The sequence below is a fragment of the Gorilla gorilla genome, chromosome 17, assembly GCF_029281585.2.
Source record: "Gorilla gorilla gorilla isolate KB3781 chromosome 17, NHGRI_mGorGor1-v2.1_pri, whole genome shotgun sequence".
Taxonomy (NCBI): Eukaryota; Metazoa; Chordata; class Mammalia; order Primates; family Hominidae; genus Gorilla; species Gorilla gorilla.
The window spans coordinates 79241897-79258336 of NC_073241.2; the positions used below are offsets into that span (position 1 = coordinate 79241897).

At 44.8% G+C, this 16440-nt stretch overlaps 1 protein-coding gene across 3 annotated transcripts in view; it reads right to left on the bottom strand.

Moving 5' to 3' along the window:
* MYO5B (myosin VB) overlaps positions 1 to 16440 on the bottom strand; it is a 368321-nt gene that overhangs the window by 121585 nt on the left and 230296 nt on the right. For all 3 annotated transcript variants that reach the window (XM_019013976.4, XM_055368552.2, XM_063699216.1), the window contains exons 11-14: positions 15448 to 15529; positions 14765 to 14905; positions 6824 to 6946; positions 5826 to 5909 (exon numbers count right to left, since the gene is read on the bottom strand). In XM_019013976.4, the coding sequence (XP_018869521.3) occupies positions 5826 to 5909; positions 6824 to 6946; positions 14765 to 14905; positions 15448 to 15529 (430 nt within the window). The remainder of the gene's footprint in view (positions 1 to 5825; positions 5910 to 6823; positions 6947 to 14764; positions 14906 to 15447; positions 15530 to 16440) is intronic.

Genomic DNA, 16440 nt, shown 5'->3' on the forward strand with positions numbered 1-16440 from the left:
CATTTCTGAGTGAAAAGAAGTTTTTAAATTTTTATTTTTTAATTGACGCATAATAACTGTACATACATGGGGTACCTAGTTTTGACATATATAGTGTATAGTAATCAGATCAGGGCAATTGACAAACTCCAATTATGTGTTTAGAGTTATTAAGCAGTCTGTTTATAAGCTGACTGAGCAGTAAGAGAGCTGCCACAATTTACCTTAGGGCAGCCACCCGGGCATTTCTCACAATTTGTCCCCTTCAAACTCAAACACTCAAGCTAGCACCTCCAGACAAACCAATATTTTCCTGTCACTTGTTTAAAACCTGTACATAGGGACTGGCTTTGGTATTCTCTGCTATTCATTCCTATATATAGCTTTTAAAAGCCTGGGGAAAATCAAAAAGGTACTAAGAAGCATGAAAAAACTTTGTAAAGGCCATTTGGCAGTTTAAAAAAAGTCAACGTGCAGGTTTGTTACATATGTATACATATGTATATATGTGCCACGTTGGTGTGCTGCACCCATTAACTCGTCATTTAGCATTAGGTATACCTCCTAATGCTATCTACATACGTAACAAACCTGCACGTTGTGCACAAGTACCCTAAAACTTAGAGTATAATAATAATAAAATAAAATAAAATAAAAAGTCAATTACAGCTGACACATAGCTGTTACCTTGGAAATCACACCTACTCATTTGTGTTTATAAGAATATAAAAGATATTTCCTCTAAAACAGACACATAAAGTTAAAATAAGACACAGTATAAGAACAGTTTGACTGGTGTCTCTTCCCCAGAATCTTTTCTTTAAAAAGAAATCTATGGCTGTAAACATAATGAACACATTTTCCTTTCAATCAATTCTTTTTACATGACTAATGGTACCCTTTGGAGGGAAAAATCTCTGACATTTAGATGAATATTTTAAAAGGGTTTTAAATAGGCTTTGGAGGAAAAGTCTCAGTACTTCATTTTTTTTGGAAGACAACATGGACTCTCCTGTATTATAAAGGAGACGATATTGTTTTGTCAACTAAAAAGTTATCCTACATAGTACCCTGCTTGGTTTAAGTATTGGTAGAAGCTTTTCAAATACCAGCACATCTTAAATAGGAAGCACTCAAAGTACATTTGAGAACATTTTATAGTATGTTTATTATCTCAAGCTCCTATACAGAAAGTAAGTTAAAAAATTAAAAGTAAACATAAGATTTTTAAAAAGCAAACTTATTTGGTCAAAACAAGGTGTGTGTATATAACCTTTTAAAAACACATCAATCAGTGTGGAAAGCAATGGACGTGTGTACTTGTCATTCCTTGACAAGCCGAAGTCAAGCCATAAGCAGCAGGAGGGAGAAGGGGAGTGAACACCTGGGCCTTGTCTGAGCTGTTCCTGCGACTCCTGTGCTGTAATTTGGGTACCAACATGACCAAGGTTCAGTCTGGTGAATTTGTATTTTATTTTAAAATCTAGGTTTTAATTGTAGGTCCCTGTCATTGAGACTGCATTTGGAAGTGGTAGGATCTCTGAGATTCAGAGGTGGATGAGTTTGTTGGAAAATTAATTCTGGGAAGGAGGTGTAGGGTTCATGAACTCAGGGTACGTAGCTTTGGGCCAAGGTGGTCTCTGGACCACATTCATCTCAAGATCCCTTATGCTGGGATAGAGAGGAAAGATGGCACTGGGATGCCTGTCCCATAGCCCAGAAATGCTGCCTGGTACACCCTCGCTGCCCGGTACACCCTCACTGCCCAGCACATGCTGGCATAAACACGTGACCCACAGCTTGTCCCTCTGACCTACATGTAGTGGTGGCCAGGAATAGGAAATCTTCAGAGGAAAAACATTCTCCTTTTAAAGTTTTCTTTTTCTCCTCGTTGATAAATTATTCATTTTCACAATAAATAAAAACTGGAAGGGAAAACCTCCATCCTTTAGTATTTAAAGAAAATGAGTCTGTTAATAACTTGAAGTCATGTTTTAAAGAGGCATTTCTTTACTTAAGTCTCTATTTACAGCTCCGATAGCTGAGAAAGCAATTAGCTACTTTACAACCGCTCAGACAATGGAACTGGCTTCACTAATTACATTCTCATTAACACCCTGTTATTTCACTGCTCGTAGTGGGAGTTCTTCGAACATCCCTTTGGTTGGTAGAGTATATGCGTGTCTTCTATCCCCTACTGCTTAATTATTCATGACGACTTGTTAATTTCTTATCAAGGATGTCACCCAACAGAAAAAAAAAAGTCTCTCATAAAATAAAAGTACTTTAGGTAAAATTATGAATTTACAAACAGGATTTGAGATTTAGCTGTGCTAAATGAAAACCAATAAAAAATTAAGCATTACAATTTTAATGTAATGACATAGAACCTTGTATCTTTCTAGGTTTTCATTTTTCTTTAATATGGAGTTAGAAACATATGCCTCATAGGGCTACTATGAAAACTAAAAATTTTAAAGAAAATAGACTCACTCAGTAAATGATGAGCTTTAAAGATACTAAAATGACAGATGCTGCCAGACATGCCCATCTGCCCAAATGGTGTAGAGCATACTTAGAATCACTCTTTGATTTGCAGCTGCAGTCTGTGTATAGCCCATCTGCAGGTTTATGGTGATACAGCAACAATCTTTGCTTTCTGTCTTTTGAGACGTCTGAAACAGGCTAGGAGGGGCTCAGGGTAGAGAGTTCTCAAGCCCTCCTCCAGCTAGGGTCTGGTTAGCCAGAGCCCTTCTTGGTTAATCTCAGTGCTGCCAGCCAACATCACCACATCTCAGGGTTGTTGCTGGGATGGGGACAGGGGTGGCAACAAGGTCACTGGCTCTTTAGACATTTTAGCTGGTGAGGGGGAAAGCTAGCGTTGTGGTTAGTGGGCAGGAAAGAGGAGGAGGAAGTTGCATTTCAAGAGTGGATCATACCTATTTTGTCCTCCAACTTAGCAACATCTATACACTTTTGATGTGCATACTCTTTGAACCATCATCAATCTGCTTCTAAAATTTTACCCAACAGACATAATTGTACAGAAGTATGCAAAGATATACATAAAGGATATTCATTGCTACATTACTTGAAATAGCAAATTATCAGCAGTTGTTTAAAAAAAGAGAAATAGATGTGTACTCGTGTGGAAAGACAACCAAGATACAATGGTAACTGAAAAATTAAATTACAGAGGACTATGTGTCTATAATGTACTTATTTTAATCTTAAAAAGATGTACCAACATGCAGAATAGGGTATATTCTGACCCATCAAAAGATGGGTCAAGGAGTGGGAAAGAAGACTTATTTTATATATTTCTACAATACTTTAATTTTTTATGAGCTTATATTTAATTTCTAATAAAAACCCAGTACCTGCAATCTAAAACAATATTCTTGTATAGAAAAGAGCTAACACAGCAGGCCTGTATCTGCTATCCTTAGAAAGGCTGCTTGACCCCTGGCTGGTGTCAGGGGAACTTGGATTTTTACCATTCCCTGATAAGAACAGTTCACTGTGCCTAAATTGTTCATGCAAACAATAATTTATGTTGAGCATCTGCTTTCCTTCTGGGAGTTTGGAATTTTGGTTTGTGCTAGGCTAAGAGTGCCTACATAATCAACCCCAAATAAAAACCCTGGCCGCCTGGGCTCAGGTGACCTTCCCTGGTAGGCATGTCAAAAGAAGTGTCATGACTTGCTTCTAGGGGGAATTACGTGCATCCTGTATGACTCCAGGTGGAAGAGACTCTTGGAAGCTTGTGCCTGGTCTCCTGGAGACGTCACCCCATCCACCTCTCCCTTTGCTGAGTTTGCTGTTTACTTTTCGCTGTAACAAATTATAGCCATAACTATATGCTAAGTTCTGTGAGTCTTCCTAGCAAATGGTTGAACCTGGGGGTGGTCTTGGGGGCCACCAACCTACCCTTATCATTCTCTTCCATAGCACCTTCTTCTTGACCTTCTTAGCGTTACCACAGTTTGTAATTAAACTGTGCATCTTTTTCACTAAGTTCCATGAGATTAACTACATGTGTCGGTTACCACTATATACTACACAAATATTCAATAAAGCTGATAAATAAAAATAAGGGAAAAGCAGCTCAGCTATTAATAAAAGATAACCTGCTGGAGAGTGAGTATAACAGAGTTTTCCAGGCACCACTCCTTTTTAGATTCTGGAATCCCTGAGAGTCACTCAAATTAAGATGCTCAGAAATCAACACAATGGCAGAACCAGACTCTGTATTAAATGAAAAGTACCCACCTCTCTTCCCTCCATCCCTCGTTTCTGCTTCTAATCTGAAAGGAGAAACTTCTACCGAGACAACAGAGTTTTCTGGCCCTATAGGTCGTCACAGGCCTCCAGGCATCGTAAGAGACCATCGTGAAGAAGGGGATCCTAGTGCTCAGAACGCTTCCATCTACTCTCTTTCCCTGTGCCTTGGGGCTCCTCCCTATGCCACCATCCTCATGAAAAAATGGAAAAAGTCACATTAACCACCACAGACTGGAGATCTAAAAACTTACGGAGCTGCAAGGTCAGTCTTGCATTGAACTCCAAAGTGATATTCACTTTTACCCACGGCCAATTTGTCCCAGTGATGACTAATTCTCTGATGTTCCAGATATCCAGAGATCACACTGGGCAGGGGCCTGTTCTTGGCAGTCTGCATGCTGCTACTGACTCAAATCCTCCCTAAACCCCTCACCATGTGATAGAACAGGGTTTACTTGGCTTTATGTCCTGGGTCCATTTTGCTGGATATATTTTCTCCATTCTATCATCTCATCCTATTGCATTCATCTAAAGCTTATCACAAAGAGAAATTAATCTGCCATTTCTCCAATGTTATCAGGCCCCTGCAGTGAGTTCAGTATCATGTGGTCTGGGAGAAAGCCTCCTAAATCCTGGGAAGTTCCCCCAGCCCTGGCCCTGGGTTTCCTCTGCAGAGCTAAAGCCAGTAACGGCATCTGCATCAGAGTCGGCTTTCAGAATGCCAGCGCACACGCTTCCCCTGACTCTACCACCCTCTCCCCCTGCTCCTTCTCTCCTTTCACAGTTACCTGTGTGTGTCTTCATCTGCCCACTCACAGCCCATTAGAAGGGGAGCAACCAGAGTGCAGACTCTGTCTTGCTCATCTTTGTGTGAAAATTGTGTGTTTAGGGCAGTGCCTTCCAAAGCAGATGCTTAGTAAAGATATGTTTGGGTGAATTGGTGCCTTCTTTCCTCTACCTGTAGAATGGACATGATATTTGCTACCTTTTTCCTATGCTTGGAAATAAATGAAATTCTGATAATAACAGAGAAAGAGTCCAAAGTAGTAGATTTAAGTGTTCCTTAAATCCCACCTTCTATTCCATTAAGTTTCTGCTTATAGAGAGGTTCTATAGACTGCTGAACAAATTAAATGCAGATACTAGATGTGATGGGGTTTAAATAATCTTACATCTGCAGGCAGGAGACGGAGGACAGATGACATGATGGACACCAGCCACATTTCCATCACTGCGCTCACCGTCCTCTCTTCCTGTCACCTCCCATGCTCCCCTAACCCCTCCATTAGCAGGCATCTTTCCCAGTTTTCTCCCCCTACCCCTACACTCCTTGCTTTCTTCCCTCCATCGGGCCACACTAAAGTGTTTTCAGACAAGATTGGACACATTCACAGTGGTATGGCCATTCAAGTGTTTTCATACCGAAATGACCAACAAACCCATCGGCCTCCTCCCTGCCCAGCATCTCTGTCTTTCCACCCCAAGGGGGTTGCATCACCACTCCCTGTCCAGCACTGGCCATGGGCATTCCTGCTCCATTCCCCACTTCTGACACTCTTTACCTTGCTGGCCTTCAGGATATTGATCTGCTCTTCATACACCGTGTCCCTGTTTTTCTCCAGAAAACCATCAGAGAGGTACTCCACCTGGGGCCACAGCAACCAGAGAGACACAGTCGTTAGTGCTTCAGCAGTTTCTCAACCACTTTCATCTCATCCAGGTAGCATTTTCTGAAAAGAGCTGTGAGTAGATAGGAAACTCACAGATGTTTCCACTTAAAATGCAAACCCAATAAATGGTCAGGATTTACATACAGGGAACTGAGTATTCATTTTGTGGAAGAAATTGTTTTAAAGGGAGTTCCCATAATAAAAGGTTTCTTCAGGGATCTATAAATGCAGCTTCTCAGCCACACCTCAGACCCAATGAATCAATCTGTATTTTAACAAGACCCTAGGTGATTCATACACACATTGCAATTTAAGAAACACCGGGCTAGTGCATAGCAAACAGAAATCCACTTAGAAAAATTCTATGCACACACCAGCTACTGAGAAAGCAGCCCCCTGAAGAGCAGCTACAAAGGCTCCAGGTAAGAAGCCAAACCATTCGGTACTTTGTTTTCAGCCCTCCCTTCTCTCTCAAGCTCCATGAGGGTAGACTGTTAACTGCTTTAGAATTTATATATACATATATATGTGTGTGTGTGTGTGTGTGTGTGTGTGTGTGTGTGTGTATAGACTATATATATATATATACAGACATATGCGTGTGTATGTATATATGTGTGTATGTGTGTGTGTGTGTGTATATATATATTCATATATATATATATGAATGACTGGGCAACTATAGTACCCCCTGTGAAGTTATGCCTTGTGGTAAGCTTGGTATCCCCTAGAAGTTGAGGGGTGGGTAAAAGAGGATGGAAGAGGAACCCAGCTGAGGCTTCAGGCCATTTGAATTCAGAAGGCACAGATTTCTCTCTAGGTCTAGAGCCCATTGAGTCCACTTAGAGAGGGGCCAAGGGAATACCCAAGCCAACAGAGAGGAGAGCCACCTTGTCTGCAAAGTGGACGATGATGAAGGCCGTGTTGGACATGCGGGGCTTCTGGAAGTGCTGGCTGCTGGAGTGCCGGTCATAGAGCTTCTGAGCCCAGTTCTGGTCAGTTCCTTTGGGGACCTGCAGAACCACAAGATAGGGCAGAGCACTTTGTGAAGAGGAAGAAGGAAGCCCTGAGTTGCAGCAGAGGGATGGGACCAGCAGGCTGGCTCTGTGAAGGTTGATTCAGCCCTCGAACCAGGACCTTAACTGGACGGTGCAAAGAATGATTCAACCATACATGTTCAGGATCCGGCCACGGCGTGCCCTCATCCCGTGTGGGCTGGCTCCCTTGGGACCTGTGGGAGTAGCTGAGCCTGCCGGTTGGCAGACACTGGAAGTGCTAGGGAGGATGAGGGTGAAAGCCAAGGTCACAGGAGCAGAGTCACAGCCTGCAGGACCACCTGAAGGTACTTCCCTGCAACTGGGGCTGTGACATCAGCATCACAAAACACATCCACCTGCAGTGCCAAGCTCACCCACTCACCCAGGTGAACTCCTGCCACAGGAAAGCCTACCTTCCCCTCCCTAAACTCACCTAAATACCATCGTCCAGGTCTGGCTCAAGTCTGTCCTTTCCTGACCACTGTTGATCTCACTTCTCTCTTCTTTGGAATTCCTCACAATCAAGCTCTTACACATGCCCTAGCATATTGTGCACCCCTGAGTTTTGGGTTTCGTCACTACAAACTGTAAGTTTGTTGTGATCAAGGACTGGCTGTGCCTTACATTGCTTATGTGTCCCTGAAAGAACTTAGAACTGGGCTCTGGCCATGCAGTGGGAACTAAGTACCTAGTGAGTGTTCTACATGGTGCTAATCTCTGCATCTCTCACTGTCTAAAGTCAGACTTAGAGGTTCCACTGCATTAAGAATTCTGAAGGGCAGCCCCTTTCAATATCTTTATGGATGGCTTTAAAAGTAAAAAGCATCTTACTTCATTGAAAATGTAACAGAGTCACCGTAACCACCACTCAAATTGTCAAGGATGACAGCAACTCCTCCAACGGGAAGGTGGTCCCTCGTCTGTCATCCCTGGTCATCGCTGCACACACCTACTGACCAGAATCAGTCCAGTCCTCAGTGATGGGTCACTAACTGACCTGCCCTTCTTTGGTTTAGATTGCATATTTGGATCAGGAAGTGTTGACGGTGACCCTTGCACTAGCCGTTTACAAAGGGATTTTTATGGTAAACTAATAAAATCCTCACCATAAAGAAAATGCTTACATACTTGGGAACCAATTTCTTAAATCCTTTGTAAGCAAACTGATTTTGCTCAAGATTCATTTTGGCATAACTAATACTGAATACTCAATGCTAAGCACCATAGGAAATTCAAGAAAAGAAAACTATCTTGAAGGAGGCTATTAATTGTACTGGGCAGACAATAAAATATATTTAATTCAGCACTTTCCATATATACTGTTTTATATATTTGTCTCCAAGCATTCTGTGTTTAGAACCACCAGGTGTGAAGGAAGGAGGGGTCTTCCCAGTATGGCTGTCAGGACTGGGTGGGACAGAGGACGGACACAAGAGGGACCTAGAAGGACTGGCAAAACTGGGGCAGAAAGAACCATGGTGGGAAGCCCACATAGGCAAATACGTAAAATTGGCTAGGAACAAAATCTTCTTGCCTTGGAGATGAAATTGGACTTCTGTGAGAAGACTCCATAATCCTACATATTCACTAATTCAGATTGGCATGAATTCATAAGCAGAGGAAACCAACAACCAAGGTCAAGTGTATACATATTTTCTGATAAGGATCAGTCTCTCCTTTCACGGTCCACCCCACCTCCAACTAAAAATAAGGGCCGGCAGGAATTAACAATGATCAAGAGTCTCAGATGATACTCATAGCTAGTGCTTATTGTTTGCCAGGCCATTTTCTACACATTTTAGATGTATCAACTCATTTAACCCTCATACAATCATGTCAGCTAGGTGCTATGTTTGTAAACATTTTAGAGACAAGGAAATGGAGACAGAGAGGTTAAGTAACTTGCCAAGGTCACATAATGGGGAAGTATTAGGTTGGTGCAAAAGTAATTGTGGCTTTTGCCATTAAAAAGCAGAGCTGGTGTTCCAAGCAGGACAAGTTAATTCTTCCTGCCTGACGACAGAGTTTTAAAGGCCGCCACAAAAGCAGAACAAGGTAGAAGGTGCTTATCTCCAAAAATCTTTCCAAAGAAATAGATTTTAAACAGCCACAGGAGAAAGAAAAAAAATCTTATATTTTGATAACTTCTGGGTCATGGATATCGGTAGCTCCATAATATGCAGCTGAACTGAATCCTTTAAAAAGGAAATCCACATACAGCTTATATGAACTTCTTTCTGCTCTTCTCAAAGCAACGCAGAGAGACCACTGAGCCAGGAGCCGGGACTATAGCTCGGTCCTCGTCTAGGCAGGTTCTGTCCCTCAGAGGCCTAAATCCCTCTGACCTTGTGGTACTGGCCACTGACCACATCAAAAAGTAAAGGTCCCATCTGTATTAAATGCCCAGAATAGGCAAATCCATACAGAAAGAAAGTAGATTAGTGGTTGCCTGGGGCTGGAGGGGGGCAATGGAGAGTAGCTGCTAAAGGGCTTTTTTATGGGGTGATGAAAATGTTCTAAAATTGACTGTGGTTGGTAATGGATGCACAACTTTGTGAACATACTAAAAACCACCAAATTGTATACTTTAAATGGGTAAATTGTATGGTATGTCAATTATATCTCATTAAAGCTGTTAAAAATACATTAGACCTGATTCCACTCCTTGCTAGTAAAATAAAATAGCAAAAAAAAAAAAAAAAAAAAAGCAGGCATGGCAGTGGGGGAGTGCAAGTTCTGGGCTCCCTAAGCCCCTCTCAATGTTCCCTGTGGAACTCTAAACAGAAACTGTACTCTCTATCACAGATGTTGCCATCGCTGGCCTGGGACATCTTCTGAGGCCAAAGCCTGCCCCCAGCAAAGCTGCTGACTTTTAAGGACCCCAAGGCCAACCAGGTGCAATGGCTCACACCTGTAATCCCAGCACTTTGGGAGGCCGAGGTGGGAGGATGGCTTGAGCCCAAGAAGTTCAAGACCAGCCTGGGCAACAACACAGGGAGACCTCATCTCTACAAAAAACTTAAAAATTAGCCAGGCATGGTGGCACTTGCCTGTAGCCCCAGCTACTGGGGAGACTAAGGCAGGAGGATCGCTTGAGCCTGGTAGGTGGGGGCCGCAGTGACAGCTGTGATGACACCACTGTACTCCAGCCTGGGTGACAGAACAAGACACTGTCTAAAAACAAAACAAAACAAAACAAAAAAAGCCAAAAAAAAAAAAAAAACCAGACCCCAAGGCCAGTTATTCTATGTCTGCTTCTTTTCTCGTCCCTGTCTTCCTGGGCCACTGGCACCAACCTTCCTGGTCACTCACTGTCTCCTTCCATTCCATACTTCAGGCCTTGTACCCCTGCTGACCTCTCAAATCACTGTACCATAAATACCTCTGGATCCCCAGTCTCTTTAAGGAGTACCCTCTGGCCCCTCCCCTCTTTGCCATCACAGAAGCCCAGCTGGGCACCCCCAGGACTCTGCAGTCCTCACTGCTCTCTAGAATGGAGGCAGCTCCTTCCTCCTCACCTGCCAGCCACCCCCAGTGCCACTTCCAGGCCTTTATTTTTCACCTTTACAAAATAGCCCTCTGCACGCTCAGCAAAACATTAATTCTAGATAAATCCAACTACTCCTTCTCTCCTTACCCATACCTGGGTGACTGGATGAGACCACACATCAACTCATCTTCCTTTAACCAAGCCCTGCCATTATACTTTTATACAAGTACTGCAGCCAAAAAATAAAACTGAATTTCACTCGGAGAATCACTTCTATGGATTAAGACACTGTTCTTAGATCTATGGAGGAAGTTGATCTCAACAACTCCTAAACCCCAATTTATGGTCTTTAACCACAGCCAAACAATCTGCGCACTCTGCAATTCCTCTTTCTGTTTACTGGGCAGCCATTCCCACCTTCCTCCATTCCCTTCACGCTTCTGACCCTGCTGCCTCTCAGCAGATGCCTCGTCTCTTCCTTCATGGGGAAATAGAGGCTGTCAAGCAGGAAATCCCAAATTCCTGCCCTAACGTGCAGAAACTCATCTGCACCCACAGCCATCCCACCTTTCTGTCCTTCTCATGGAACAAAGGTCTCCCTCCTGGCTGGTCTTCCATCCACCCATCCCTGCCTCCTGGAGGGCCGCAGTCCACCCAAGCCCATGCTCCTCTCTCGCACCGCTTCTTTTTCACAGCCAAGCCTCCAAGAGTTCAAACTCGCTGTCTCCACTGCCTCACCTCCTGCTCTCCTCAAATTACCGAAATTAGGCTTCTGTCCCAACAACTCCCTTGGAAGGAAGTCCTCCACCCAAGGGACTCACGGAGGCCCTCTCCCTGCTGAGCTCCTGGAAGCCCTGGTTCTCTCCCGCCTGGCCTACCATATGGCCTCAGGGTGCTGCCCCCTCCAGGATCTCCCCACCTCAGCTTGCACACAGTCTGGGAGACCTGCTGATCTGATCACTCACATCTGAATCCCTCTCCCCTGCTTATCCCCCGCTTCTCCCCCGTGGGCTGATACCTAGAGCCTTCAGGGTGAAGCCCAAGTGCCTGCTCAGGGTGGACATGGCTTCTCATTCTCCCATGGTCCCTACTTTCCAACCTTACCTGCCCCCACCAGGAGTTCCAGACAAATCAGATCACTTCAAATTCTCCAAGTGTGACATTCCCTTCACCTGGAATGCCCCCTCCTCATCTGACTTCGCTTGGGAATGCTCTCCCCACGACGCTCTTCCTTCTGTCATTTCCTCCACAGTGTTTCTGGTTCTGTGTCATCAAAGATGACACTTCAGTGCTTGCCTGACCCTCTCAAGAAGTGCTGACATCTGAAAAGCAGGGTCTCAGTGCACTATTCTGTGAACATGTGGTTTCTCATGTGAATGAATACATAAATGTGGCAAGGGCACTTCACCTCCCTCCATCACAGGAGTCACACCTCTACACGAAAGCGCTAGACAAGGAAACCTTTGGGGCCACTTCTTAAGAAACCACAATCCCCTGATCTGAATACAGAGTAAATCCTCCTGACAGCAGCCTGGGCCAGGTGAGGGAACAGGGGGTGGGGGACACTGGCGTCCCCACTGAGTGAGCTGATTTCACTCCACAGTCCTGAGTGATTTCCTTTCTTCCAGGAAACAAAGAATCCTCATCACAGGACACAGGGCAGAGCCTGCCGCCCCACTCAGACCTGCCGTTGATTGCTCCAACACCTCCAACTTGATACAGTGCCTGGGCTTCACTTACTAGAATCGCTTCCAGGGTTCAAGGTTGCCTGTTCCTCTGAGAGAAAGTGGACTGATGAATGGGAAGAGGATATTAGGAAATCCCAACCCAAATAGGGCTTAGAAGGCAGCAGGGGCTGGTGGGCACCTACTCCCCACCCGCCACCAGACATCTTTGGAGAGTCTTGTTACGAGCAGCCTGGAAATTAACATTGCTGACACTCAAACACCTTCTTGGAGGAGTGGGCTTGGGTAATGGAGGAACAATTTTAGTCTGTGGCTTGTTTGGGGCCTGTCTGCAAAGGGGCTTTTCCACCTCAGGTGGTTTAATAAATACCCTGGTCCAGTCTGCACTCTCCTCTGCAGCTGTGGCACCAGTCACAGGCCCTGGGAAGCGCTCCCTGCACGCTCCCCCTTTAAACTCACAGCCACCCCATCTCCACACTTCTTATTTAAACCCCAGCTCGCTACCCTGCTTGCCACTGCACAGCTTCCCCAAGAAAAGTGATATTCCCACAGGCTGCTTCTGCACCATGAATCCAATCCTTCATCTGACTGTATGTCCTGTCTCATGGGGTCACAGAACTCAGCTGTTCACAGTGCAATGTATTATTCGCTCTCACCCTGCAAAGTATCTGAGAGACAGGGAAGAAAGGCTGCTTCCACAGCCCAACAGGATCCTTCCCAAGGAGCACCGAGTTGCCCAGCCACAGCAACCCCAGGGGGATTCCCTAACCTCCTCAGGCTCAGAGACATGGGTGCTTCCAGGCCCTACTATGTTTTAAAGTCAGGTTCATTGCAGAATAATTTCCATGCAGTAAAATGCACCCTTTCACTGAAGCGTACAGTTCAGTGAGTTTTGACAAATGTAATAACACCTGTTGGCTTAAAATCCACCTGTTACTGATGCTCTATCAGACTATGCTAAATCATCCTGAATTTCCAGAACAATTAAACTTGTTACAAAAAGTCTCCACATTGTGGACTTTTGTCTTATTCCTTAATGTGGTGTTCAACTCATCTTCTTGGCCCCCAGTGTGAGTTCACACGTGTCACATCCACAGTACCACCCAGTGTCTTGACATGTCTAGTCCCCACCAGCCTGACTGGCAGGAAACCCAGGCTTTCCACAAACCTGTGTAGGACAAACTGCCTACTCCATGTGCTCTGAGAACTGTGTATGACCTTCACCTTCACCACTTGGGAGGAGAGTGAAAAGCCAGGGTCCTCCTTGAGTACTGGCCCCAGGGAGCCACACCAGCTTAGCATCCCAGAGGCCTGGGTTGGACACAAGACATGGTGCTGCCTTTAGCTTCGGGGGTATGGAGCTGGAGGAGATGGTTACTGATGGGAATCTCAAAAGAGACTGGGGAAAAGGAGCATGACCTTGGCTGAGTTTGGGAAGGGAGGTGGTAGTAGTGGATGCTGAAACCAAGAAAATAAAAGTGAGTCATGAACAGCAGGATGGCCTAGGCTGTGACTTCAGCCATTTAGCCAATGCTACTCAATCTAGGGACAATTGTTTTACCTTTACTGCTACCCCTCAGGTTAGGCAAGCCTGGACAAACACTTGCTACACTGAGAGATTATCTCTGCTTGGATACTGATTCTCAGGATGAAGCACACATCTCTAGTGAAATGCTAAAAACCTTCAGGAGGTAAAAAAAAAAAAAATATGCAAGCTGTAGAACTGGTATATTTTTCTCTGTCTTCTACTGTTTCCCTTTCATTTTCAAAGGCAACAAAACTAGGAGAGCCCTTCTGAAAGGAAACACCTCCTACCAAACCATCAAGCCACACTTAAGCCTTTACAGGCAAGATGTGGGAGAGCAGAAAGTAAAAGCAAGTGGGTTCCTTCCCTTGCAATAGCAAGAATCATGTGGCTTTTATACCTGTTGATTACTATTTCCATCCCTGGAGGAACTGGTATATATTTACCCCTTTCAGCAATCAACCACTCCACTGGGAGAGATTTTGCAGATTAGATGAACCCCTATCATCAAGCAGGAAACCAGAGGCTAAAGAAGTTAGGTAATTGATAAAACCCAGATCCTCTAAACCTTACCCTCCCAGTGCTGCCAGGCACTCTCCAGGCTGACAAGTCAGCACTCACCCCATCCCACCAGGTACAGCCCCTCAGAAACCAGAAGGGGAAATTATGAATTTCACCTGCCACCATGCCAGGCAACTCTATCACTCACAAGCCATCTGACGTGGCATTAGCAATCCCAGACTTTAGTCTTCACTCTCTAGGGATGCCCATTAGATGTTGCAGTTCTTCTCTTGGCACCTAGGCCACCTGGGACATCAAGTCCAAACCATCATATTATGCCAACCTGTGCCACCCAGGCTCCCCCAAGAGAGGCATATGCTTACCAGTGTAGCAACACCTGCCAGTCACTTTAAACATGTTGCCTTCTAGCACACAGAATGGTACACGCTTCTAGTATGCAGCATGCCAACACTTCTTCCAGCACACTGAAGGCCAGCTGATCACAGATGAAATTCCACCTTTGAGACCTTATGTGATTTCCTTGTACCACATCCCTACCCTAGAATTGAACTAATTTGCATCATCAGTTTTACCTTACATTCTTCATCCAACAGGTCCAAGATACCCAGCTTGGCTTCGATGAGGTCGATACAAGGTTGGTTATCATAAAAATCAATCAGGGTCCAAGGGATCTGTTCCTTCATGTATTCTTCTTGCTCCAGTTTGAAAACATGCTAGGGCAAGTAAAAAGGTCACACGAGTGAACTGCAGGCACACCTTAACATTCACCTCCCCCAGGGGCTCAGTGAGTTCTGGGTTCTGGAGGACAGCAGAGAACTGCCAGATAAGGTTTGGATGCTAAGTCATAGTTATGACTGCAGAAAAGCAAAGCAGTTAGGCAATTCCTCATGCCTGGGTGAACACTTCCTGGGGGCACTTTAACAATCACCTGAGTTGCCGTATTCCCATTCAATCACAGGAAGCCCCATATCTGGCTTGCTGTTGCTTAAATACCCTAGACACCTAGGCTCAGAGGAATGGGAGTCAAAGCCAAAGAGAGGATCATTTCCCCTCTCAGCACAGTTGCCCCCATTCAGTTCTCCCTCCTGAGCAGTGGAGAGCCCCTTCCAAAAGCTGGAGGTACCACCAGGAAAACCAAGGGATATCAGAATGTAGCCAGGGCCCACCCACCTCAGAGGAAGAGAAGTGGCCTGGCTGTCCCTCCCAGAGGAGTCTCCCCCATCCCGGTACCCCCAGGTCTAGAAACCAAGCCTACCGAGTTGAACTGCTGCTGGAGCTTTTCATTTGCATAGTTGATACAGAACTGCTCAAAGCTGTTTACCTCAAATGTCTCAAACCTACAGAATGGAAAGAGAAGAGAAGAGACATCTCCTTTCAACAAAGGAATCACTGGGACTTCAACAAAGCTGCTCTGACCCAGGTCTCCCCCGATGCCACTACAGAATCCCCATTGTCTCATCTTGTGTTCAGAGACACCACTGTTGCAGATGTTAGCACTACACAGAGCCTAATTAAAGAACATGTCTATTTTCAAAACTAGAAAAAGTAATGACAGCAGGAAAATTTTGGAAAAGAAAGCTTAAAAAAGAAAGTCAGCAATGATTCTATCATTCATATTGACCACCAGTTATATCTTGGTGGGTTTCCTTTTAGGAATTTTGCATTTTTGAAAAAAGTCAGAACTATGTAACGTTTTACTTATTTAATTTTATTTATTTATTTATTTATTTATTTATTTATTTATTTATTTATTTATTTTGAGACACGGTCTGATTCTGTCACCCAGGCTGGAGTGCAGAGGCGCAATCTTGGCTCACTGCAACCTCTCTCTCCCAGTCTCAAGGGATCCTCCCACCTCAGCCTCCCGAGTAGCTGGGACTGCAGTCACACGCCACCATGCCGAGCTAATTTTTCTACTTTTTTGTAGAGACAAGGTTTTGCCATGTTGTCCAAGCTGGTCTCGAACTCCTGGGCTCAAGTGATCCATCCACCTCAGCCTCCCACAGTGCTGGGACTACAGGCATGAGCCACCACACCTGGCCTTACCTTCTATTATTATCATTTAACATTCCATTGAAAACACTTCCCCACACCACTGTTCTGAAGGCATCAGTTTTAACATCTGTCTCATCAACCACTGTATAGATCAGGGCCGTGGTCTAGACCTGGGAATTGCAATGGTGTCCAGGTGAGGGGACAGGTGGTGCTGAAATTCAGTAAGCCCCCTCGCAAGCCCCAGAGGGGTGTG